The following is a 25,807-nucleotide window of genomic DNA, read 5'->3' as shown; positions in this document are numbered from 1 at the left end:
CTGGTGTTACGCCGCTGCACATTTTCCTGAATTGTGGGTGTTCTTCGTTAGAGAGTGTATAGAGATCCTGGCACTGGGTGAGCTTGCAACGTCTCTTGTTCTTTCCCTACTCCCTAAATACTGTGCTTGATTCTTAATGTAGCCATCCAAACCTTGGGTGGCCATTCATCACTGGGACCTTCTGAAACACTCTCAGTCCCCTTCAATCCTGGTTCATCTTCTAGAGAAGTCCTTGTGACCCCTGTTAGCCGCACAACCAGTTCCATAACTTCACTTTGGGGATTAGATGCACTACGGGAAAGATTTGGCAGCCTCACATCATGCCTTAGGCTTTACCACTCAAGTCTTTATGTGGTACCTTCATTCGCATGTATAAATCTTCTAGTCAGTAATAGCATGGCCATAACTGCTACCGTTTGTCTGTCTCTCTTATTGCAGAAGATTATGTCTAATATCTGGTGGAGGGAGCTGTCCGAGAACAACTCCTTGTTTCGGCTCTTCATCTGCCTGGTGTTTTTCCCTTTAATCTGCATTAATGTTATCACCTTCAGGTAAGATCTCCATGTTATTAGTACAACAACGCTATCCATGCATGAAAGACTAATTTATACAATAAACATCCTTCAAATGTATTACAAGCTTTCTGCCTAGTCACTGTTTTGACTGCTGTGTTAAGGATAATAACATTGTAATACGGCTGTCATGTGAATGAGAGTGCCAGTGAGTGTGTGAGTGAGTGAATAAAGTTGACCAGTTGTTATCCTAACCCAGGTCTGAACGCAAGGCCCTTGATGTATGTGACCTCCTCAGGGTGCTGCAAACCAGAACAATTCAGGAATTCCAGACTCCGAAACCTGCATTAGGCCCAGAGACCAAAATATTTGATTTGGAAAACCTGTGCCATCCTGTCCTGGTGGGAATTTTGCCGACATGCTTTATGTTTTTCTGCCAGTATGCCATGCTATAAAGAGACTGTAGTGTTTGAAGGTGTTTACACATTGGACGCAGGCCTTTCTAATGTGCCCCTTGATGTAGTCTCATTTTGGGGCACATTCCAACCCCCATTGTGGTTAGGCGGGCAAGGGCTCTCCTTGGAATCATAGTTTGAAGTTATCTTTGACCAAGGGGTTTGCTTTAATCCACATTCACACAGACCATCCTGGATGAGTATCAGTTACATTACCATTTCTCCACGACATCCAACCATTGGGTTTGTGGCAGCTTTAATAACTTGTCACCGATTCTGATGAGTGCTTTGAAAGCACCATTGGAGAGGAAGTGGGTTATCAAATGTCTGTGCCGATTGTTCACCTCTCAGCAGGTGCCATAGAAGGAGGAGGCTTTCAGGCTCATACAAGCTAATGTTTGGACCCCCTTCATCCCAGTAGGTTAACTTGTTTCCTTGCCCCATGTTGTGTGGTGTGGAGTGTGTGTTTGGTGCATATTTATATGAGACTAGAGGGCCGCGAGCCAGCTGAATGTTGTGGATGATTGACTCTGTGAATTTGTCTGAACTACACGGTGGTTCTCCAACAGGTTGAATTTGTTCCACCTGAGAATGCGATAGTCTGGATGTCCTTTGGTACTTAGATCCCTGTCTCAAAACTTTAACTGTCAGATGGCTGGAAGAATCACATATGCCCCTCTCCCATACCAGTTATTCTTCACTGGAACGCACTCCTTCCTCTTTGGAGTGCAATGCTGGACACCAACTAGCAATCAGGCAACCTTTGCAGACCATGACTGAGAACAATCTACAAACCACCTTAATCTCTTGGACTGAGACCTTCCTCTTCCTGCCAGTCTAAAAAACTGGAATGGAATAGGAAAGCCTAAAAGAGACATCCCATCCTGACAGGAGATGTGATTGGACTGCAAACTCCAACTTTAACTTGATGCAACAATGGACAGTGATGGTTTGGGGCATGGGTGTGGCTTGAGAATTGCAATGATAGTTTCATTATTTGGCCACACATCATGTTTTACATAGTGAACGAGTGACCCATTTTTACACTATTGTCTGAGAACACATTTGAGTCTATTCACTAAGCTAAGTTGTTGTGAGTACTTTACATATGTAAATTGCCTCTTACACGTTTTCAGTAACTTTACTACTTTTTGGCTCTTTACAAAACCTGAGTGTAAAGATAATCAAAAGTGTGGACCTACACATCCCTGCACCTGAAAACGTGGGTGGAGTCAAATATACAAGTGTAAAATACTACAAAAAATAAGTATTAAGTCCATGTGAGGAGTTGGGCTGTTAGCTGAGGGGGGTTTGAACCCTGCTCAAGCAACAGCCACACCCTTGTCAGGGTGAACCACAAAATGTCATGAAATTAACCTTTGCTTAACCCTTAGGTAGCTTGGGGCAAAAGTAGTCAGGCTTAAATTAGAGGCATTGTGTAAAGTATGTATGCAGTATACAAACACAACACAAGAAATATCCCACACTAATTTAGGAAAAAAGAGCAAATTTGAATATATTATTTCACTCCAAAACAACAAAAGTTCAATCAGTAGAACCAGAGTTCTCAATCTTAAAGTTTAAAGTGGAAAATAGCACCAAAAATCCAAAGCACTAATCATTAACATCCAGTTGTTTTAGACCAGGGCAAAGTCTAAAGTTGTGGCTGCCCACAATGGAGTGCTAGTCGGATACATACAGTAGTTTGGGGCCAGTTTCCACTCATCATCAGACTTAAAAGAAATTTTAGAAGGCAATGCCTTAGAAGGTAAAGTTCAGCGGGGTAAGTCAGCTGACAGGTGTCAGAGGAAGAGGTGTCGTTGTCCGGGAGTCTATTGAGTAAAGCGGCATACTTTATGTAGACTTAGCGGCACCTTTACTAGAGAAGCGACGGAGTGTGGCGTTAGCCTCCTTGGCTTAACGCAACACTCCCCCACTTCTGAAACGCAGGGCTGCACCATATTCACAAGAATACGGTGCTGCCCTGCATTTCCATTATAGTGCAAGTGTGTCTGTATTGAGGGGAAGATTGTTAATGTGCAGGAAGATCTCACTTCCGCCACATAAGAATCTCTAAATAGCTTATTGGCTCTTCTATATATCCAACTTAATGCAGCACACATAGAAGTTCCAACATGCCTTTTTTTTAAAGATAGTTTATGTGCAGGACGGAAGACCTTCCGGCACATAAACAACCAATGGCCTTTAGCTGTTTCTATGTGTACTGCACAACTCAGCACACATGGAAACAGCAAAAACGTGGGGTCAAGATGGCCTCTGACTGAACTCACAGAAAGTCGGCGCCAGCCGTCCTCCTCATCATTGAGACCCTGCTGAAAGAGAATGCTGAGATTTAAAAGAAAGATATGCCTAGGTGAATCCGTGCTAAAGTCTGAAGGAATCACCATAGCTGCCAGTTTGCTCGTACCAGAATGTCACATCTGCAGCTCTCTTACGGAGCTATTAGGAGCTGGACGGCAACGCTGCTTCGGTCTTCGCTCCAAACTCTTGTGTACTTTAAAAAGTTGTGGCGGTGCAGTATGGCTCCGACGAATACCAAAGGACAAAAGGACCCAAGTGCCGGGAAGGATGTAGGCAAAAACCTTGTTAGTGAGGCCGGTGGGGACTAAAGATGATGCGAGGGACATAAGAGAATGAAATGAGAAGAAAGAGCCGCTGGGAAACCGGGGCAGCCCCGGAGCGGCGGCCCGAAAAAAAAAAATCGACGGGTCAAAAAATCAGGAAGGTGCTGTGGCCAGCGGGACAAGGCTGCGAACAGCTAATGCTGGGGAAGGCACTATGTGCCAGCCCACTGTAATGGAGACATTTGGTGCTTCATGCGTTACCTTGGTGACATCCCCGGTGGGAGCCCTGGTCGTTTCTGTCATCCTCCCCGACAGTATCTTGACCCTCGACGCAGAAACCCAGCAGAAATTTGCCCAGATGGTTTTCCCGGGAGAGAGTCTGGTGCATTCTGGGACAGGTAGTTCTGGAGAAACGTTTTTGCTTTCTGCTCCATGCCAAAACGGAGGAGCTGCAGGTTCGGATTCTGGTGTGGGCAGCCTGGGTCAGCATGGAGGAGTGAATATCAACTCACAACCGTGAGTACGCTTGGAAACCGGACTGATGGTGAGAAAGGGGAAGGGGGAAAGCTGCCAGTGACCCCAGTGACCCAATTAACCCTGTAGTCATTCGTGAAGCAACAGAACTCGCAGTGCTGGATACTAGTGATGAGGTATCAGGTGTGCAGCAACTGGCAACTTATTTGAATCCCTCTCAGAGCCCGGACACAAGGAAGAAACAGGATGATATTGTATGCAATCCAGGACATAATCAAGGGGCCATTTCGACCTGGGGTAGTGCCTCCCTGCTCTCCCCAGAGGGGGATAAGTTATTTTCTTTAAATGACGACACTGATACATCCCAGGGTACATCCCAGGCTAGCGAGCAGGAGGCCTCTCAAGAAAGCGAGTCTGGGGAAGAGTCCCCATATACACTACAAAGACTTCACAGTAAACCCGCGAGCTCAAGGCGAAGAGCTAGGGCCAAAGACAGATCCTCGGATTCAGCCACTAGGCAGCTGGAATGGGATCACTCGGCATCCACTTTAAGAGCATGGAATAGTAATAGCCCTCAAGAGCTTGGTGGGGGGGCTAGAGGTGGGGTCAGCAATTTAGGCAGTACTATGCCTATGCCGACACAGGAACTATTATATACGACTCTTAAAACAATGCAGGGGGAGGCTAGGCAAGAGAGCAAAAGATCTCAGCACGCTACCAAGAAGCTTCAAGGGGCTATTAGGAAGACGAATAAATTATGCTCGGCCATGGCAGATCGAATTGCTCATGTAGAAAATCGCACTGCAGCTGTTGAGGAGGAGGTTGAGAAAATCCAGATCTTCAAAGCTGCCCAGGAGAAACAAGCTTGTGATATAGACTGGAAGCTGGAAGATTTTGAAAATCGGCAGCGCTGTAATAATATTCGCTTTCTCGGATTGGAGGAGGGAATTGAAGGAGATAATGCCCTGACTTTTGTTGTGCAGCTTTTGAGGGGTGCCTTCCCAGAGCTGGCGCAATGGAATTGGACATTAGAAATACAACTCGCACATCGATTTCCAATATTTAAAAAGACCCAGTCCAGTCCAAAAATCAAAGGGGCAACCTAGAGCCCTGCTGATATTTGTTGGCAATTTTTTGCTAAAACAGGCAGTTATGGATCAGGCCAGACCAGATTCCAAAATATCATTTGAGGGGCACACATTCTTCGCTCGACCGGACTTTTGCCACACGACGGTCGAGCGGAGATAGACTGCAGGCTGTGAAACTTTCCTGCTTTTTCCTGCACAGCTTAAGGTCATCTCCAAAGGAAGAGTCAAGATGTTCTTTTCAGAAATTAAGGACCAAGATTTTCTTACTGAAATTACAGAATCAAGAGCAGGAAAATCTCTTTGTAATACTATTGAAAGGAGGGCCACTGGAAAGGACTGAGATTTGTTGAGAATCCATTTGAATGGATTGAGACTTGTAATTTGGCATTAATATTTCTAGAGACATGTACATTTGATTAGAGGATGACTAACCTTTTGGCTGGCCTTTATTTGTTTAGTATGTCATTACAATGGTGAGGGGGTGAAGGACTATGTTGGGCATGGTTTGTGGGGCGGCGTGGTCTCTTGTGGGGCAGACGCTGATGGGGAAGGAGTTTCAGCGGTCATATCTAGGTCATGCTTGACCTAGCTTCCTGTATGGGAGGTAGGGAGGGGTGGGGGGAGCACAAGGTGTGGTTATGCAAGCAGTCAGCACTGCAAGGGGCACTTTGTGGGGCAAGACTTTGTGAGGGAGAGTATAGGTGGACTTAAGAGAACTGTAGCAGGTTAGATAAAGTGATTTAGGTGATAACCAGTGATACGGAATACAAAAGAGTTATCATAAATAGGATCTGTGGTAGTGGTTTTCAGAATCTTGGAACATAGCTTTCCGGTTTTTGTCACTAAATTTCTGTGGCCTTAATGATCAGGCCAAGAGGAATAAGGTAGCGATGTGGTTAAAATCCCCACATGTGGACTTTGTGTGTATTCAGGAAACACATATTGAGGACTGTAGAGCACGTATATTACAACAGCTTGGCTTTAAACTAATGGTTCACACAATGCAGGGCTCACGAACCCGTGGGTGGCAATTTTAACTCGGAAGAATGATGTGAGTGTGCTCCGAAAATCTGCTGACCAATGGGGGCGGTGGGTCCTTGTTGAAAGCTCGTTAAACCATTTTACATTTACACCCTGCTCGGTATATGGGTCCACATGTGATGATGCAGAGATAGTGGAGTATTTAGGGGCAGATTTATAATAACTGGCGCATCCCCGGGGATGCACCAGTTATTGTGCCCCATACTTCCGCCACCATGGATGCACCGCATTTACAATGCGGCGCAGCATGGGGCAAAAACGACACAGATGTATGATGCATCTGTGCCGTAAAAGCGGTGCATTGCTGGAGTTGCGTCGCAAGCATGACGCAGCTCCAGCAATGCTCTGGGGGCCTTACGTGTACAATGCTGCATCAATCCTTATGCCTGCTTCAAGCAGGCGCAGGGTTTTGACGCAGCATGAACCCAAAAGTGACTCAGTGAAATCTTGTAGATTTCACTCAGCCACTTTTAGGAGGCGTTCCTGCGCCGGAACGGCCCCCCATGTGAAGGAACGCCTCTTTCTGGCGCAGGGCTTTACAACGTGACGCATCTCCCAGATGGTTCACATTGTAAATACCCTGCACAATGGCACAAAAGTGACGCAACGGCGGCGTAAAAGAGGCGCAGTGGGGTTGTAAATCTGCCCCTAAGATTCTAGTTTTGCAACATAGCCTGCCCCGATAATTATCAGTGGGGATTTCAATATTAACGGTCTGGGGGTACGTTGGGGTGACCCGCTTAGTAAATACACAGGGAAAAAAAGGAAGGTGGACTGCACCCTGACCAACTTAGTCTATAATAACGAACTAGTTGACACATGGTCCTACTTGAAGCCCCTGGATGCAGGTAGTACCTTTTTTTCTGCGCCACACAAGGTTGTTTCCCGCCTGGATTACTTTTTTTTGTCTAATCAGTGTAGTTCCCATGCAGGGATTGAGAAGTATCCCCGACCTATCTCAGATCACAACCCATTAGTGTTGAATGTCAACTTTACAATGCTGGAAAAAAAAATGTAGGGTGGACCTTTGAACGGAGGTCATTATACAATCCCGTTTATATCTTATATATGAAGAGGTGGATTAGGGAGTTTTGGGAATATAATTGAGGATCCGCTAGGTTCGGAATTGTCTGGGATACGTTCAAGGCTTCTGTGAGAGGGGAGACAATGAGCTACAGTTTGCGCCGGCAGAAAGGGGAGCGATTAAGGGATGCTGAAATAAGGCAGGAACTGGCTAGGCTTTGGGAAGTATTAGTGATGGCGATTAACTAACGGTGAAGTACTTGATGAACTATTGGTGCAGTTAGCTATGAAAAAGGCGGAAGTAGGGGATCATTATGCCAAAAAAGCAGCTGAGACCTATGTGGCTAAAAAAGAACAGACCTATGAATTTAATGAGCGTGTGGGGCATATGCTTGCTGTTAGAACTAGGCAAAAAGTTTCAGCAGGTGAGATTTCTGAAATCTATGATGGTAACAGGAGGGTTATTACAGATGCTGCAGGTATTCGGGAGGCCTTTCGGCTTTTTTATTATCAGTTATATTCTAGTGGTGCAGGGGTGGTATTGGAGGACATTTGCAAGTACCTACTTAGAATATCAATTCAGAGGGTAGATCCCATTGATAGGGAAGAATTGGAGAGGCCATTCTCTCAAGACGAAATAATGGGTGCTTTGCAAGATCTGCCTTCCGGAAAAGCTGTTGGCCCCGACCAGATCCTGTTTGAATTTTATAAAATCTTTAAAGATAACAATGGCCCTGATCTAATAGAGGTGATGACACTGGCACAAAAGGTGGGCTTGCTCCCGAATCATGGGCAGGAGTAGACGTTGTCATCTTCTTGAAAAAATAGAAACCAGCTAGGGAGCCGGGTTCATACCGTCCAATTACGCTACTGAATAGTCACGTCAAGGTGTTCGCTAAAGTTATGGCCACGCGCTTGAATGGAATATTTTAAAAAACTATTCACCCTTGCCAACATGGGTTTATTAAGGGGACGGGGACCACACAACATACACGACGGGTGATTACTCTTTTTGATGCAATGGAGATCTCAGGAGACCCTATGGCCGTTTTGCTTTTAGATGTGGAGAAAGCATTTGATCGGGTCTCCTGGGATTTCCTTTGGGAAGCAATGAGTTATTTTGGCCTCGGTGAGGGGTTTATTCAATTGGTTAAGGTGTTATATAGGGTCCCTACTGCTAGAATAAAGATACATGGTAACTACACTTCTTCGTTTGATATACAGCAGGGGATACAGCAGGGTTGCCCCTCGTCCCCTTTACTAATTTGCCATTTGTATGGAACCTCTAGTTCGATGGTTTCTCGGTAACGGCAGAATCTTCCAGTTGTCAGTCAAGGGATTGAAACTAAAGGCCTTGCATATGCGGACGATGTGGCCCTAGCTTTGGAAGAGGTAGTGTCATTAGCATCAGAGTTTGGCATATTTTCTGGGTATGCACTTAGTGAATTGAAGACTCAAATAATTGCGAATCGTCTTATTAATTTTGAGGATCCTCATGTTACTGACTCGAGTGTATATCTTGGTATATAGATTACTTCAGATCTTGGAACATTAGTGACTAAAAATATACAAGCACATGCATCATTGTTGGCTTTTGCAATTCCTTAATTGCGATTTTTAAGGAATCGTAAATAAGGAATCAATAGAACCAGTAATTAGACAGGCTAGGATGGATTTAGATAGGCTGAACAATCGTCCTTTATCATTGGTGGGGTGCTGTAATGTATCAAAAAGATTTGTATATTTATTTAGAGCAATCCCTTTGGAGTTTCAAAAATGTTGAATTATTACGTTAGAAGGCTTATTTAATAGGTTTCTCTGGGTGCACGGTAAATTGAGGCAGGCACTGCGTTTTATGTCTCTGCCATGGGAAAGGGGGGGCTTTTCGATAACTGATTTCAGAAGCTATTACTGGTCTGCTGCTCTACAATATATGGGGGTACTTACAGGGAAATGACCCCGGATATGGAAGGGGGAATTGAAATACCGGTTGTTTATAAATTGCTACTGGGTGAAAATGCTAGGAGGTGTTTTTTCAAATTTTCAGAGCCCAGATACTACAAAAATACTAAATTTAAGACTCTAATTTCGGCTTTTAAGATCTGGGGGGCTTTAAAGAAGAAGATCGGTCTGGGCAGAGTTAACTATTACACAGTGCTATATAAAAACCCTGCATTTCCCTTAAAAACAATTGAGACGAAATTATGGCAGGATGGGACGCCAAGGGTGTCCATAAGGCTGGGGATTTATTAGGAATAGATGGTTTTCGTCAATTTAGTGACATACAGTTGGAGTTTTCATTGGAGAATTGTAATATTTTCAAGTATTTACAAATCCGCTGCTTTTTTTCTAAAAAACAGGGGGTGGGGGTTAATGGGTTTGAGAGCAATGCTATTGTTGATATTATGCAAGGAAGGAATAAGGGGGTATTAAGTTGATGTATGCAGAATTAATAAGGTTAAAGCAAGATGATCTAACTAAACAGGAGGCTAAGTGGTCTGAGCAAGTGGGAACTGCTCCTTGCGTACTTTGAGGTCTTTACAGCTGGGTCAGGCCTGTAATGCTGGGCTTCAGGCACAGCATTATAGAACTGTTTTTTTGCTGTATTACACACCAGCCAGAATTGCTCAGTGGGGCAGGACATCAAGCCCCAAGTGTTGGGGGTAGACACGGATCTGGTTCATATGTTTGTATCCTGTTCCCGTCTGCAAGAGCTACTGAAACTAATTGAGGAATATTTAGATCGGTTGCTCGGGGTTAAAATTAAACTAACCTATGAATTAATTCTGTTAGGAGTAAGCAGTGTGACCCAAGAGGAGAACACATATCGGTTTCTCTTTGTCGCTATGGCTGTTTTAAGGATTAAAATTGCTTCTGCCTGGCTAGATTCTCTTTCCCCCACCTTTCAGCAATGGCTGGCCCACCTACTTTCTATATATACGATGGAGACAGCAATTTATGATAGAAAGGGTAGGAAATCGAAGTTATTGGGACAATGCATTTGGGCTCCTCTAATAAAATGGAAAGTAAAGAATGATTAATGTAGCTTAGGGAGAAATTCAAGGTTGATAACATCGCTCAAATGTTGTTTGTTTCTTTTCTTCCTTTTTTATTTTTTATTTTTCTCTTATCTTTGAAATATAACTGTGATTTATGGATTAGAGTGCAGATTGTTGATCACTTGCAAGATGATGAGTTTTGTCTTATGCTTACTTAAGCTGTCTGCTTCTTCACTTTGTCTAATTTACTTATATGCTGATATGCTTGCAGAAAAACTATGAAAATTTAATAAAGATATTTTTTAAAAAAAGGAAACAGCAAAAACGTGGAGAAATAATGCATTTCTCTTCGTTTTGCCTGTTTAAGACCAGGATTTCCCAGGTCTTCATTTTGGCACTGCCTCCTATTTACGCTGCCCTGGTGAATAGGGGTCAGGGCCAAAATCAATGGGTGTTGCCGTGGAATGCCCACCACACCACCCATTGTCCTCCCAGTTCACGCTAAGTACAGCGTGAAAGGGTGCCTTATTTACAAGGCAATGTTAAAACACGGTAAGTGGCTTAGAGCCACTTTGTAAATAAGCTAAAGCACATCACCACCGGCACGTCACTAATGGTGACGTTCCTGTTGTGATAAGGTCTTGTAAATATGCCCCTTAGTTTCTTTTTTGGCAGTCCAAAATCTCCAGTGGGACGAAGCTGCAGGCTTTAGCCGGTAAGGGTTGAATGAGGCCTGATACCCCTTCTACGAGGAGCCGCTGAACAGGATTTTCGACTGCAGAGAACATGGCCATTGATTCACCAACATGCCAGTTGTAGTGGAAATGGCATCACATACTAAGTGAACTTAATGACATCATATGAACTGTGACCATTATTTTTTCAAGGAAGCCATGTCCCCTGACCCTAACCGCTCACTCACACTCTCTTACACCCTGATACTCTCATTTTAATTATTATTTTATTGTTATTGAAAAGTATTTTTAAAGTGCAATTATCACCTATTGGGTATCTTGGCGCTGCAAAGACTGCCATTTGGACGTCATGGACTAGTTGGTTACTGATATTTCACTTGCCATTTCTACCTTCGAAATAGCCACATTTTAAAGTTCTTTCTAAAACTTAGTAAGTTTAAGTTATTCCTAAGCTATAGTGGCAGGCTATTCCATAGTTGAGCCGCTTTTACTTGGAATCTTCGTTTCCCTGCCTTGTTTTTTTTAACCGGGTACTGCTATCAGATGGGCATCAGATGACCCAAGTTTTTGCGTTGGCTTATAGGATGTTACTCTCTTCTTTAAGGCCTTTCGTACAGCACCGTGTAGCTCCCTATAAAGTACACACAGGGCCTTGAATATGCACTGCTGTTTAACTGGGAGTCAGTGAAGTTCCTGCAGTGCTTTGGTTGCAGAGTCCTTTCTCCCTTTGTTTAATACCAGTTTAGCCACCAGCACCTGGATAGTTTTGAAGTCATTTGATCAAGTAGTCTGAGTAACCTAAAAGTAGTGCATTGCAGTAGTCAATCTACTCATTATGGAGGCCTGCCCCACCAGTATCCTATAAGGTTGTGGTAGTAGCAGGGTGATTATCTTTAGGCTACTTAGTAGCCCGTATCGTACGGATACCGTTTGATTTACCACTGTTTCCATTGAGAGCCTTTCATCAAAATGAGCACCTAAGTTCCGTACTGATTATGTTTGATCTGGTACTGAATTCATTGGCCGAGAATTGAGGTGTTTATATCCTGTAAAGCTCCCGGGGAGCAGCAGACAAATGCTGTCTTGTCTCTGTTGAATTTCAGCATGTTCTAGTCCAGCCATTGAGCCATCTCCTTCAGGCTGGTATGGTGCTTATTTATCAGAGTTGTATCAGAGTTTTCTAGTGAGATAATCAGTTGGGTGTCATCTGCGTTGTTTATGAACTTTACTCTAAAGGATTTAATCAAGAGTAGCAGCGGCCTTAGGTATATATTAAACAGAATGGGGCTGAGCTCTGCGTAACTCCATGCTCCATGTTTTGTACTCAGACATTAATGGTTGTAGGTTTATTGTGTGCCATCTGTCTGAGAGCAAGACCCCTGTTATTCCGATTCCGTCAACACATGATTGCAGGATTTAATGATTGTCGGTCGCAAATGCCGCAAATAGGTCCAGTAAGACCAGGACTGTCATGTGGCCGCTGTCTAGTTGCATCCTTAGTTCATTAGATGCTATAATTAGTGCAGATTCAGTTCCATGGGCTGGTCTAAAACCCATTTGTTCTGGTTCAAGTAAGGTGTTGTCTTCTAGAAAGCATGCTAAGGTCTTGCTAAGATATTCCTTCAGTTTTTTGATCTGGAAAAGGAGTCTCGATATGGGGCGGTAACTATTGGGTTCTCCAATATCTGCTAGCGTTTTTTTTAGTAGGGGGGTAACCAGTGCTTTATTTATTTATTTGATTTATTAAACTTATATGATGCAACAGCTACCCTGAGGGTTTCTCGGTGCCCTGGATCCGTACTCCACCAAGGAGAATCAGTATTATTGTTTAAATAGCCAAGACTTAATACCTTTCCGGTATTTTCTGTAACTTGGTTTTAGGCGCAGCTGCAGCGGGAGCGAGTTCCACAGAACCGGCGCCAGGTAAGCGAAAGAGTGGCCACCTATTCGTGCACGTTTAAATCTAGGGACTGCAAATCTAGCCTGATGTAGCGAGCGAAGGTTACGAGAGGGGATATATTTACGAACCAGTTTACATAAGTAATCTAGGGCTTCACCCGTGTTTATTCTAAACATGTAACACAGTGCGTTAAATTTAGATCTATTGCCCATTTTGAGCCAGTGTAAGTTGCGTAGATGTTCAGAGATATGCGCCCCCCTAGGGAGGCGGAGGTATACCCTGGCTGCCGCATTTTGGACAACCTGTAGCCGGCGCGTAATCTCTTTGTTGGTACCTAGATATGATATGTTTCCATAGTCTAATCTAGAACCAATCAGAGCCTGGTCTACAGTTTTTTGTGCCCCTTCAGGAAGCTGCCACAAACATTTTTTCAGACATTTTAGGATGGCAAAGCAAATAGATGCTGTTTTGGCCGCTTGCAAACGCACAGTCAGTTTATCGTCAATAACTATACCTAGGTTGCGAGCAGAGTGAACCGATAACAGGGTGGGACCCATTTCCATGGGCCATTGTGCTGGGCCCCAGAGTTCTTTTTGTTCTCCAAAGATGAGCAGCTCAGTTTTTTACCCATTTAGTTTCAATTTCTTGCTGTGCATCCATTTCGCCATTTTCTGCAGCCCGTGCGGAGGGAGGAGGTATCTGCTCTGTCTCTGTCTACTGCCGACAAGGAGAACACTAGCTGCGTGCCATCCGCATAAGAAAATATTGTGAGGCCAGCTTCTTCTGCTATTTTTGCTAGAGGAGTTATATAAATATTAAAAAGTAACCGGCTTAAAATTGACCCCTGAGGCACTCCATATGGGGAGGTTAGAGTATTGGAGGTGTTATTTTTGGAAAAAACCTGGATTGACCTATTAGACAGAAAATGCTTTAACCATTCCAAAGCTGTACTTCTCACCCCTATCCCTTCAAGAGTCTGAATCAACATTTCATGGGAAATGGTGTCAAAGGCGGCACTCCGATCTAAAAGGATGAGTGCCACTGTGCCACCATTATCCAGTTCTTGACGGATAGTTTCAGTCACTCTTAATAAAGTGGATTCTGTGGAGTGTCCACCTCTGAAACCTGACTGAGAAGGATGTAATAGCCTGTTGGTATTAACAAAATCTGCTAGTTGTCTGTTCACGTGTTTTTCCAAAATGTTGGAAAATATTGGAAGGAGCGAGACAGGGCGAAAATTCGAGAAGATCTCTGGATCTCCATTCGCTTTTTTGAGTAGATCTCTGGAACCACTGCTTCACCCAGTGATGTATTTAGCAGCGTTCTAATTTCATTTAGGATGCTAGGATCAAGTTGTTTTATAATGTGCGCTGGCATAGGGTCATTAGTTGAACCTGATTTAATGCTGTTTAGAATCTCTACAAAAGCGTTGGGATCTAATGGCTTCCAATCAGTAAGCAAGTTCTTAGATGTATCAACCGGCTCGTTATATCCGCTGGGAGTTGGGACCAAAGTAGGGATTGAATTTGGATCACCTGCTCCACTGAAATCTGAGTAAATGTTAGATATTTTCTCAATAAAATAGTTTGCAAAAGAGATTGCATTGTGTAGTAGATAGTGTAGGGGGTTCCGGTTGATGTGCTGCGCCAGCCAGGTCGTTAATAACTTTAAAAGGAGCTCTGAGATTACTTTGTGCCTCCAAAATGTTATTCTTTATGAAATCCCCCTTCGCGATCTTGCACGACAGATGATAAGCCCTTAGACCTTGTTTGTATGCTTCCTTACTGACCAATGAACAACAGGGGTTTGGCTTCAGCACAGTAAGGCTATGCCTCTAAAGTGATCAACAAAACAAAATGCCAGTACTGCTCAATATTTTTTTTCTAGTTTGGCAGGGCGAAGAGAAGCACAACTGTCCTGCATGGACAACTCTTTCAGTCCAGATTTAATCTCAAAAAGTTTTTTTATTTTTTATATATTTAAATTTCTTTTAAAAAATCAGATGCGTTTGACAATTATTTATAATCAAACAATTAGAACCATAATTTTACAAGGGGAGCTCCTATTTACAAAATATGTGTGAAAGTATGTACAAGAATTAGTGAAAGAAACAGTATTTAATACCACAAAAGAAAAGACGTACATTCGATATCAATCCATACCGCTAGCATGCTGTGTCTCATTCATAAAAAACATGTATAGTACAATTGTGAAAAAGAAACGAAGGAAAGCGGAAAAATCGGTGTGTAAGTGTCCCTAGCCTATTGATTTTCTTTGTTTATGCAGGCAGGGCAACTAACAGAGAATTAATTAATCAATGTGTCTAATTATCAAACAAGAGGAGGCTGTAAAGGTCTTAAAACTCTACCTCAATACTAGAGATAGACCAATGAAAGTTCCTACTGAGTTTATTTTAGAACTGGCCAAGATGGCTCTCAAGAGGAACTATTTTGAATTTAAGGACGACTTTTTTTACTAAATAAAGGGAGTCGCAATGGGCTGCCCCTTCGCCCCGGAATTAGCAATGCTATACATGAGTCAATTTGAAGAGACTTTTGTACATGAGAACAATGCATTCAAACAGCTGATAGGCAGATGGATTCGCTTTATTGACGATGTCTTCTTCACCTGGACAGGTGAAGAAGAAGAACTCATTGCATTCCACGAGTGGTTAAACAATCATTCTTCAGATATAAAGTTCAGCCCACAACATTCAAGAGAAAAAATGGCATTCTTGGATGTAGAGGTCTATTGTTCAAATGGAGAATTAGTCACCACACTCTTCAAAAAGAAATCAGATAGAAACAAAGCCCTACATTATACTAGCAACCACCCGAGGAGTCTAAAGGAAAATCTACCACTAGGACAGTTCCTGCGAATCCGTAGGAACTGTTCATTCAAAGACGAATATATGGAACATGCAAATGCCCTAAAAGAGAGGTTACTAAACAGAGGCTACCCCTCAAAACTCCTTAAACCTGCTTTAGAAATAGCCTGGTGGACACCAAGCGAAGAACTATTATCGAAAAAAGAACGCAAACCACAGAACCGCATAGTCTGTGTGTCTACATATTGTCCCACATCCAATTTAAAAAAAAAGTAATATAAAAGCATTGCGAACCAGATTGTACGAGCTGCACTCCCTAAAACTAAGAACTTGACTTTGAGAGATTATGTCAACTTGCCCCCAATTGTAGGACATCATAAATGTGGAACATGCCTGTGCTGTCCCTCAACTATGGAAGGCCCCCTTTTCCAACATGATGGTATATCTTGGAAACATGAACGGTTTACCAATTGTAAAACAAAAAACGTTGTCTATGGAAGTATATGCCCTTGTAAAAAACTTTACATTGGCAAAACAAACCAAGAAATTAGACAACGGATTTCCCAACATAAGTCAAGGATTCGGAGGAATGTCCTGACAGCGCCATTAGTACAACATTGGATGGACTGTTCACATGATGAAACTAATTTAAAATGGACTGTGATCTCCAAACTAGAACCTGACCCAAGGAGCGGGGACCTGGAGGCCAAACTATTAAAAAGAGAGGCACTACTAATTTTGAAATACAACACCACAATAAATGGACTCAATGAAATGTCCGAATTATACCATCTATAATGAACACCAACGTGTAAATAATGTCAGTTGACATTATCATGACTGACCACTGCAAAAAAAGAAAAATAGGTAGAGATGCAACCCATTGCCATGATTCTTCCATCCCTGGCAAGGTGATCACTTCACAACCACCTTTAGTGGATAAGAAGGGCAGAGAGAGCCATAATGTAATAATTACCAACTATAGGGCTTTGTAATTAATTGGTTCAAAAACACTCAAAAGTAGACACTCCAACGGCTTGCCACCGGGGTCAGGCGCTTTCTGTTTTTTTAAAAATGACACTGGTCTTCCAGCTGTTAGCATTGGAATTCAATACACATACTGAAATATATCATTTCCATAATTGGTTTTCATTATTTCTTGGTAAATTACAAAATCAACCGAAATAGCTGCAACTTTTTATTATATGTGCAATTTATCCATCGCGCTTTTCTGAACCATGCAACCGCTACCGCGAGTGTAAAACAACGAAAAGATAACACTGAACTACATTACCCATTAACCTCGGTCCCACCGTGAGGCATTAATCGGCGACAACGCGATGCGAAGCAACATGTCAGACAGTGAATAAAGACGCTGCCGCTAAAAGACTCCGTTTACTGTCGAAAGGTAAGAACAGACAACCGCTTTTTACCACAATATTCACTCATCTGCTCCCAAGATGTTTAACTTCCAGTTGGCGCATAGACAATGCGCGAATTCTAATTACAGCTTTGGACTAAAAGGCGATAAAAAATTGGCAACTGCATTGGGTAACGAGACCCTGAAAATTAGCTGCCAGCAGTCAAATAAGCGAGCGATATAAGTATCAATTGCAAACTACGTCCACAACAATTACCCCATGGAAGTAATCACCATGCTCATTTCGTCTAATATTTAAGTGATTATTCGCCAGTTTAACATACTATAAGTTTTTAAGAGCTTAACAGCAATAAAATGAACCCTGCTCGAGATTAGCAGCGCCTTCATTCCCTGAGAATGATCATGAAACAGTCTCTTGCACACGTAATTATTTGTAACAACTGGATCCCGACTTCAATCGCTTTCTTGTTCTCTCGCGTCCCTTTAGGTCTAATTAAATAATTCCCAAACGCAATAAGTATTGAAGGTAAACATTCAATACCTCTGAACTCTATTATCTGGAGCCATAAGGAGATTGGCGTTTTGAGACATGCATCTGCCTACAGATCCTTTCAGTTGGTGCCTCAAGCACGAATATTCGACATTACAGTAAAGTTCATGCTCCTTCCCTGGACTATTAAGTGAGTATTAAGAGATTGCAACCAGTATTGCCCTTGCCCATTCAAATGGACGCGAATTCTTATCAAGTATTCCTGTTAACTCCCATAGATCCACCACAGAAAATGATTTCAAAGACTGACAGGTAACGATTGAGTGTTGTGGGTGCCTGAATGTTAAGTTGAATGTCGTTTAGTTTATTCTGATAGAAAGAATGGTCATTCTTATTTTTCAGATTTATTCTCCATGTGGGCCTGAAGAGAATCCCCCTATCTTTCGGGATTTGAAACGCGTCAACCCTTTGTTTGTTTCACTTTTCTCTAGGCCAATCTTTAAAAAAAAGTTTTTTTGATAAAATTGTAATTTGAAAAGCATATAGGATGCTCTAATGTTTGATAATTAGATGCATTGATTAATTATTCTCTGTTACTTGCCCTGCTTGCATAAACAAAGGGACACTCACACACCGATTTTTCCGCTTTCCTTCTTTTCTATTTCACAAGTGTACTATACATGTTTTTTATGAATGAGACACAGCATGCTAGCGGTATGGATTGATATTGAATGTACGTCTTGTCTTTTGTGGCATTAAATACTGTTTCTTTCACTAATTCTTGTACATACTTTCACACATATTTTGTAAATAGGAGCTCCCCTTGTAAAATTATGGTTCTAATTGTTTGATTATAAATAATTGTCAAACGCATCTGATTTTTTTAAAGAAATTTAAATATATAAAAAAAAAAATTGAGATTAAATCTGGACTGAAAGAGTTGTCCATGCAGGACAGTTGTGCTTCTCTTCGCCCTGCCAAACTAGAAAAAAAATATTGAGCAGTACTGGCATCTCCATACTTACCAAATCATAATGTTTCCTCCATTGTCTCTCCAGTTTCTTGCAATAGCTTTTTTCCACTTTCAACAATTCTGAAAACCACAGGACTGGAGGTTTACAGGTCCTACGCTTACTCTTAGTGAGTGGAATAACAGTGTATACAGCTTCAGATAGCCAGGTATTAATTATTTTACGGTCTGTGACTCTAACGTCGTTCAGAATGGGCATTGAGTTTATTAAGTAGGTGTTGAGACAGTCTATATTAAGTTTTTTCTAATTTCTGTACCAAGAGGCTTCAGTCCTGTCCAAACCTTTAGCAGTTGACAACCTGATTTCAAAGCTGATCAAATAATGGTCGGACCAAGGTACAGGCAATGCAGGCTCACACGTTAGATTACCAAAATTAGCAAATATTGGGTCCAACAAGTGGCCTGCTATGTGCGTAGGGCCAGTATTGCATAGTTGCATATTGAGAGCTTCTAAGTCAGATAGAAGGTTAAAATTCATAGGGCAATTACGCTCCATAGGGAATGTTATGTTATGTTATGTTATGTTATGTTAAATTATCTTGTATAGCGCTCAGCTGCCCCAGCAATGGGGTGTCCCGGCGCTGTTTGGCAGATATCAGCAACTGTGAGGGATTCACCATGGCAGACTTCTAGAGAAGATTAGTTAAGGGGAAAGAGATAGGTTTTAATTGCTTTCCTGAAGTCTAACATACCTTCCAATTTGTGGATGTGGACTGGTAGAGTATTCCACAGTTTTGCTGCTAAAAAATGGAAAGAGCGTCCTCCCGCTCGGCAGCGCTTAATCCGAGGTACTCTAACCAGTTGTTGGCCTGCAGAGCGTAAGGCCCGAGTAGGAACATACAAGGTCAGCAGGTTACCAAGCATTTTAGAGGTGGCCAATCTTAGGATTTTAAAGGAAATGCACAAAGTCTTAAACTGAATTCGCTGGGCCACCGGGAGCCAGTGAAGCCTCTGTATGGTCTCAGAGATGGAACTAAATCGAGGGACGTCTACTAAGGCTCTAGCAGCCGCATTTTGAATGCGCTGCATTTGAATCATTTCCGCTTGATTTGCACCTAGCAGCAAAGAACAGGCATAGTCCAATCTGGACAGCACCCTTGACTGGACAATTAGCTGTCACGTGGCTGGGTCAAAGAATTTAAGGATCGGTTTAAGACTGCGCAAGATGCCAAAACAGGTGGCAGCAACTTTTTTAGTGTGAGTACCAACGCTAGTAGGATGAGTCTAACCAGACCCCCAAGTTTTTAATTTCGGTTTTAGGTACTGGAGCTTTACCCAGGGCGTTTGGCCACCAATGATCTCCCCATAAGTGGATGTTATTTCCGACCAATAACACCTCTGTCTTATTGGTATTCAGCTGCAGACAGTTAGATGTCATCCAGTCTGCCACAGCTGTCTGGCCGGCTTTAAATCTAACAGAGTCAGGGGAAGATCCTTCCGTCAGGGCAACCACTAGCTGCGTGTCGTCAGCATATGAGACGATGGAAAAGTCCCACTCTTTGGCGACAGCAGCTAGTGGCTGGACGTAGAGAATGAACAAAGTGGGGCTCAATGCCGATCCCTGGGGGACGCCCTGCTCAATAGCATGAGCTCGAGATAGATAGGGAGGGGTGGAAACACGAAATTACCTCTCGGTTAGGAAGGATCTAAACCACGCAAGGGCCATATCCGTGATCCCTGCCTCCTCAAGCTGGTGGAACAAAATCTGATGGGATACAGTGTCAAAGGCGGCACTATGATCCAATAGGATCAGTGCCGCCGTTTGACAGTGATCGAGGATGGATCGAAGATGCTCCGTCATGGCCAGAAGAGCAGTCTCTGTACTATGACCGGCGCGTAACCCATGTTGTGAATCGTCCAGAATGGTTTTGGCGCACAATACATTGGTAAGTATAAACAAGAGATTCAGCAATCTTCGCAGCCCAGGGAAGGAGAGCGATAGGCCTGAAGTTTTCAGGCTTCAGGGGGTCTAAATTAGGCTTTTTTAGTGTAGGAGAGACCCATGCTTGTTTCCATTTAGCTGGAATAGTAGCCGATGAGACGGAGGCGTTAATTAGATGATGTAGCGGGGCCAAACAGAACCGTGTCTAAATTGGGCAGGCTTGAGTGGATCAGCCGGAGAGCCTGACTAAGGAGCCCATTAGGATCGCGGATGGACGACCCCAGAGTAGGAGGGAACCTCCGCATGGCCTGGGAGTTCCCTCCTGTGCAATTAGGATGTGACCGCCACCATGGCGGTCACATCCTCTATTTTTAACATTGCAGCGGGTGCGGCTTCAAGCTGCACCGCTGCAATGTTAAAAATGCATACATTGCATTTGTATGCAGAAAGCGGCAGGCACCGTGCGGTGCCTGCCGATTACTGCATACAAATGCAGGGGGGTACCATAGATACCCCCCATTGAACCCCCCACCCCCACTTCACCCAGGGGCCCGCAACGGGCCCCTGCAGTGAAGTTCCACATGCTTTTCCATGGCGGAAAACCCGCCGCGGAAAAGCATGTTTTCTAACCCATCCTAATATGGCTGGCGGTGTCTGAGAGACACCGCCACCATATTAGAGCTTTTCCGCCGCGGTTGTAAGCCAACCACGGCGGAAAAGCAGCAGACTGAAACCAGGACCCACCAGCCATCCTAATGTGGCGGTGGGTCTTTGGTGGGTCCGCAGCGGATTTTCCGCATCCTCCGGGCCGGCGGTGGATTCCACCAGCCCAGAGGACTGGGAAAATCCGCTATCCTAATAAGCCCCTTAATTTGCACGGTTAGTTTATTAAAATCTTCCCAAGAGATTTCCGGGATAGCCGTCAGTTGGGAGGCTAAAATAGGCCTCATAGGGGAAACTGAGCCAGACAGATTCCTAGAGGGAAAGGATTGATAAATGGCTCGAATTTTCTTCACAAAAAAGGAGGCCAAGTTCTCACATTGGGCTTCTGACATAGGAATGAGTGTTGAAGATTTTTTGGTGCTGAGCTCTTTAAGAATTTTTAAAATGACTTTTGCAGGGTTGGAACTTAATTTTATCTCAGAAGCATAGTACTCTGCTCGAGTCCTGCATATAGCTCTGTGATATGCTTTAAGCTCCGTTAAATAGTACACTTTTTTCCCAGGAGAATATTCTTTCCTCCACTCCCGTTCATATCTTTTACAGCTCTTTTTTAGGGCCGCCAAGGTGTCATTGTACCAGGGATTAGCGTCCTGAGTGCGCCCTTTAATCCAAGTAGCTGGTATAAGTGAATCAAGTGCCCGGATGATCCAAGCACAAAAAGAATCATAACCTGTCTCAACATTATTAAACAAACCTAAAGGGTCTGACCCCAGAAGTGCATGAAAGTCTTTTAGTCGAAGCTTGCGCCATGGTCTTTTAAGTGCGGAGCATTGAGTATTGCAAGATGTGGATGTAGGGATAAGAAACATCATTTGAAATAGAAGATGGTCGGACCAGGCTATAGGAGTAGGCGCAGTCGTGCTGGCAGTCTCAATATTGGTCTAGATCGGATCTAACAGATGACCTTCTATATGTGTGGGGTTCTTCACTATTTGAAAGAGCTGAAAGGCGGCTAGGTCAGCAATCAAAGTGCGAATAGTCGGGTCCTGCTCCAGGTCAAAGTGGAGATTAAGATCGCCAAAGACGTTAAATTTGATGATCCCACTGCAAATGCTCCTACTATCTCTAGGAGGGTATTATTAAAGCCAGAAACGGGTCCAGGAGGTCTATATATTAAAAGCCCAGAAAAAGTAAAGTGAGTATTCACGGAGATACTAAAGTGTGCACATTCCCCACCTTCCATATTGACTTTCTCAAGGAGGCAGGAGTAAGTAGACATCGTAATTGCAGCAATGCCACCTCCTCGGGTGGCTCTGTTCACCAAGGAAATCGAATATTTAGGGGGAAGTGCCAAGTGCCTGTCATGTCATCACTCAGCCATGTCTCCGTCAGAAAAAGAATATCAGGAGATTCGTCAGTGATGAGGTCAAATATTTCCGCGTGGTGCTTAGCTAATGAATGTACATTCAGCTGTAATATCTTTAACCGTTGCTGCGGGGGTATTTTAAAAGAGGCCAATGTAGTGATAGGTTCAGACAGAGCGACCAAACCACCCATGCACGTTAATGGACCACTCAAGGGATGGAGAGGGGCCATACTGCAATGAAAATTCGAAGGGCGCAAATTGACCAATTCCTCTCTAGAGTAGAAACCACCATCCGGCAGATTTTCGCCAGCGTGCCAGGCGAGAGGCGACGAACTGGTGCGGACGGGCGCAGACGGGCTTGCCTTTGGCATGCCGCCGGCGCACCCGCTGAGCACGTCCTCTGCGCTCCCGCGCCATGCTGGAACCAAATAGTAGGCAGGGGGCGTGTAGCAACTAGAGCGCCAACCAAAATGGCACGCTCCCGGAAGTGTGTCTATTCCGGTCTAATCTTTTGCCTATGCCCTCCACAACAATCAGCCATAGGGCTGCGGTGTTTTTTAAGATTTCAGATGCTGGGGGCGCTCTGCCTCAATTTCTACATTACAGAGTATGGTGTAGGTGGGTAAATAGGTAGTGCGTGAAGAGCAGACGGAAAAAAGCCCTTAACCGTCTAAAAAAGTCAATGACTTAACATATGCACACAGCTGAGCTCTCGCAACTACATTCAAGTGAAAATAAACATGATACATGTGACATAAACAATTAAGCAGACAGAAGCAGATTCTTAGATGTTATTTCTTGTTTCCGCAAGATGATGATTTAATGTGTCCACACTCGAAGAATAATCCACAGTTAGCCGACAAGTGTTTCGTTGTGCTTCAATGAGTCAACACGACTCTTCAGGGCTGGTGATACAAAATGACGTATGTATAGAAATTCATTTTTGCGTTTGACATCTTTAACATACTGCATTGGTGACAAGGGTGCATCACACATGCATCTGTGACGTGCGGTGTATCTTCTCACATTGTCGGTGAGGTTTTAGGTGATACTATTCAATTAAGGCGCAAACCACTACAAGGTGATTATAGGTATCCTCGAGTGGTAGTGTGCTAGGTGGGACACGAGATAGTGATAGTGATTAAGTGGTGTTTATCCGTAACAAGCACACGGTGCTCCTACACAAAAAGGGGGTCTTAAAGTGAAGCGGATGCCATACGGTTGTGACAAGTATGAAGTGCATCTAGTAGGTGAAAGTTGTAAGTTGTGGGAATGAACCCCCAATGGGGGCATGTGCTGTAGGTGGAAAGTCTATAGAAACGGCAGTGCCTAGAGTGAAATGGGAACAAAAAATTATTTCTCTGTAAACAGTTTAGAGTTATTACCTTGTGGCTTAACTCGGGTTAACTGAGTTCGAGATCAGTCCGAATCTCGTGGTAGCGTTCTATTCATGTAAATAGAGAGAAGGTGGAGAGAAAGAACGAAGGGGCATGAGGAAGGCATAAAAAACAGGGAAATGTCAAGAGTCATCTATGTTGAGCGAGACGAGATAAGGAAAAGAATGTTCTTACCAAAGTGCGGTTAGATTCCTTAATATGCTTGGTTACTGAAATGTACATCAAGTTTATTTATGAGCAAGAAAGTATTCTTGCTTCTATATGACGCCCAGTGGCGTAAGTGGTGCTTTCAAAATTCACGCTATAAATGGAGAGAGAAAACACACAACATATATGTTGTCAGGCTGGAGATCGAATAAAAGGTGTGACTTTTTCTCACATTGTGTTTAGAATTACGAAGTTTGTTAAGGCAACAACCGAAGAATTGGAATACCTTAATACGGGTACGTGTTAAGCTGTTACCGGGAGGGGATCCACCTGTTAAGGCGATGTGAAACCGGGTGCGTTTCACTTTTCGCGACGTTCTGTTTCAGGAGACATAAATGAATGAAAATCGGATTAGATGAGCATAAATTTAAAAACCAGACGAGACAAAGTCACTGCCGGTATTGGAGGAAAATCGGTGGGGGTTAGCATGATCGTGTAAGACGATCGGCCCTCGTAAAACAGATAAAGTTCTTGTGGACATAGGTAAGGAAGCTTACCAGGCGTGCGGCATCCCTCCTCTGTTGATTCCCGGTGGCCGTGTTACGAACAACGGACATGTGACCGGAAGGGAGGTGCCTCTTTATTTTGCATTCGAACATGAGGAAAAACGAAGGTATGCCTGTATTCCAAGGCCGCCATGTTTGAGAAGGAAACTACCATAGAGAAATGTATGGTAGTCATCTATTATGTGGTTTACAGGCGAGTGGCAGTATCTCGTTGCTCCATGATTAGTACAGCGTTGCTGATAATAAAATTACGAGCGGTATATGAATCATGTAATTGCTCGAACAATGAAACTTAAAATCACTGAAAAAACGATGGTATACGCGGTAGAAAATAACATTGAGTGTTGTGTTGTTGTTAAAGTGCCAATTCCGGTCTATGATCGAGTGACAATAACGTGACAGAAAACCATAAAGTCCAGTGATGCTCATTGTAAGAAAAGAAGATGGAAACCTTAAGGGTGGAAAGTGCCACATTAACCAACCCATTTGTGACTTTGCTCATTATGTAGTCAACAATACCTCATTCTGTCATGCTTGTGGCATTATTACATCATATCACTATTAACACAGTTTAGACAAGTATATATACAGTTCTATACCTAATGTCAAAAAGCATGTTTGTGATAGTATACAATGTGTAAGCGTTGTCTCTTTCCAAAAATATATGGCTGACTAGACGAGAATATTTACATATGATGATGTGATCCATTGTGTGATCATTTTGAAATTCTGAATAAGTATCTCACTTAATGAATCCCAAGGGGTAATTATCAGTCCCCCAAGAAGTATTGTAATTCTGGGTCGTAGTTAAGCCCATGTTCCACGCATTGTAGACGCATGATCCATGTGGCTTCCCTACGTCTAAGTGTAAGTTCTCGGTTACCCCCTCTGATGTTGAGGGGAATCATATCTATCCCAAAGACACGCACTTTGATGTCATCCTCTAAGGGTTGACATTCTGCTATATGTAATGCTACTGGGTATTTGGGATCTCTTCTTTGAATGGCTCTCATATGTTCTGCAACTCTATCTTTGAGAGCCCTGATGGTAATGCCTACATAAATTTTGCCACATTGGCACTCAATTATGTATACTACGAATTTCGATAGGCATGTGATGTTGTGTCTGATTTTGTATGTTGTTCCATCGAAACCTTGGAACGTTTTGGTGCCATGTTTGCCCCAAATACACATGGAACAGAAACCACATTTGCGGAATCCTAAGCCTCGTGTGGTGAGCCAGTCCCGAACTGTAGTGTTCGGAGGAACAGTGGGGCTCAGTTTATT

General features: G+C 43.3%; 1 protein-coding gene across 1 annotated transcript in view; it reads left to right on the top strand.

Annotated features, from left to right (window-relative positions):
* Window positions 1-25,807, top strand: part of LOC147693350 (transient receptor potential cation channel subfamily M member 2-like) — a 1,918,272-nt gene that overhangs the window by 1,118,913 nt on the left and 773,552 nt on the right. Inside the window, exon 20 of the mRNA XM_086933680.1 lies at window positions 439-551. Within this exon, the coding sequence (XP_086789806.1) occupies window positions 439-551 (113 nt within the window). The remainder of the gene's footprint in view (window positions 1-438; window positions 552-25,807) is intronic.

This window comes from Lissotriton vulgaris, chromosome 8 (assembly GCF_964263255.1).
Source record: "Lissotriton vulgaris chromosome 8, aLisVul1.2, whole genome shotgun sequence".
Classification (NCBI taxonomy): Eukaryota; Metazoa; Chordata; class Amphibia; order Caudata; family Salamandridae; genus Lissotriton; species Lissotriton vulgaris.
The sequence above is the reverse complement of the archived record's forward strand: the minus strand, read 5'-3'. Positions and strand labels throughout refer to the sequence as shown.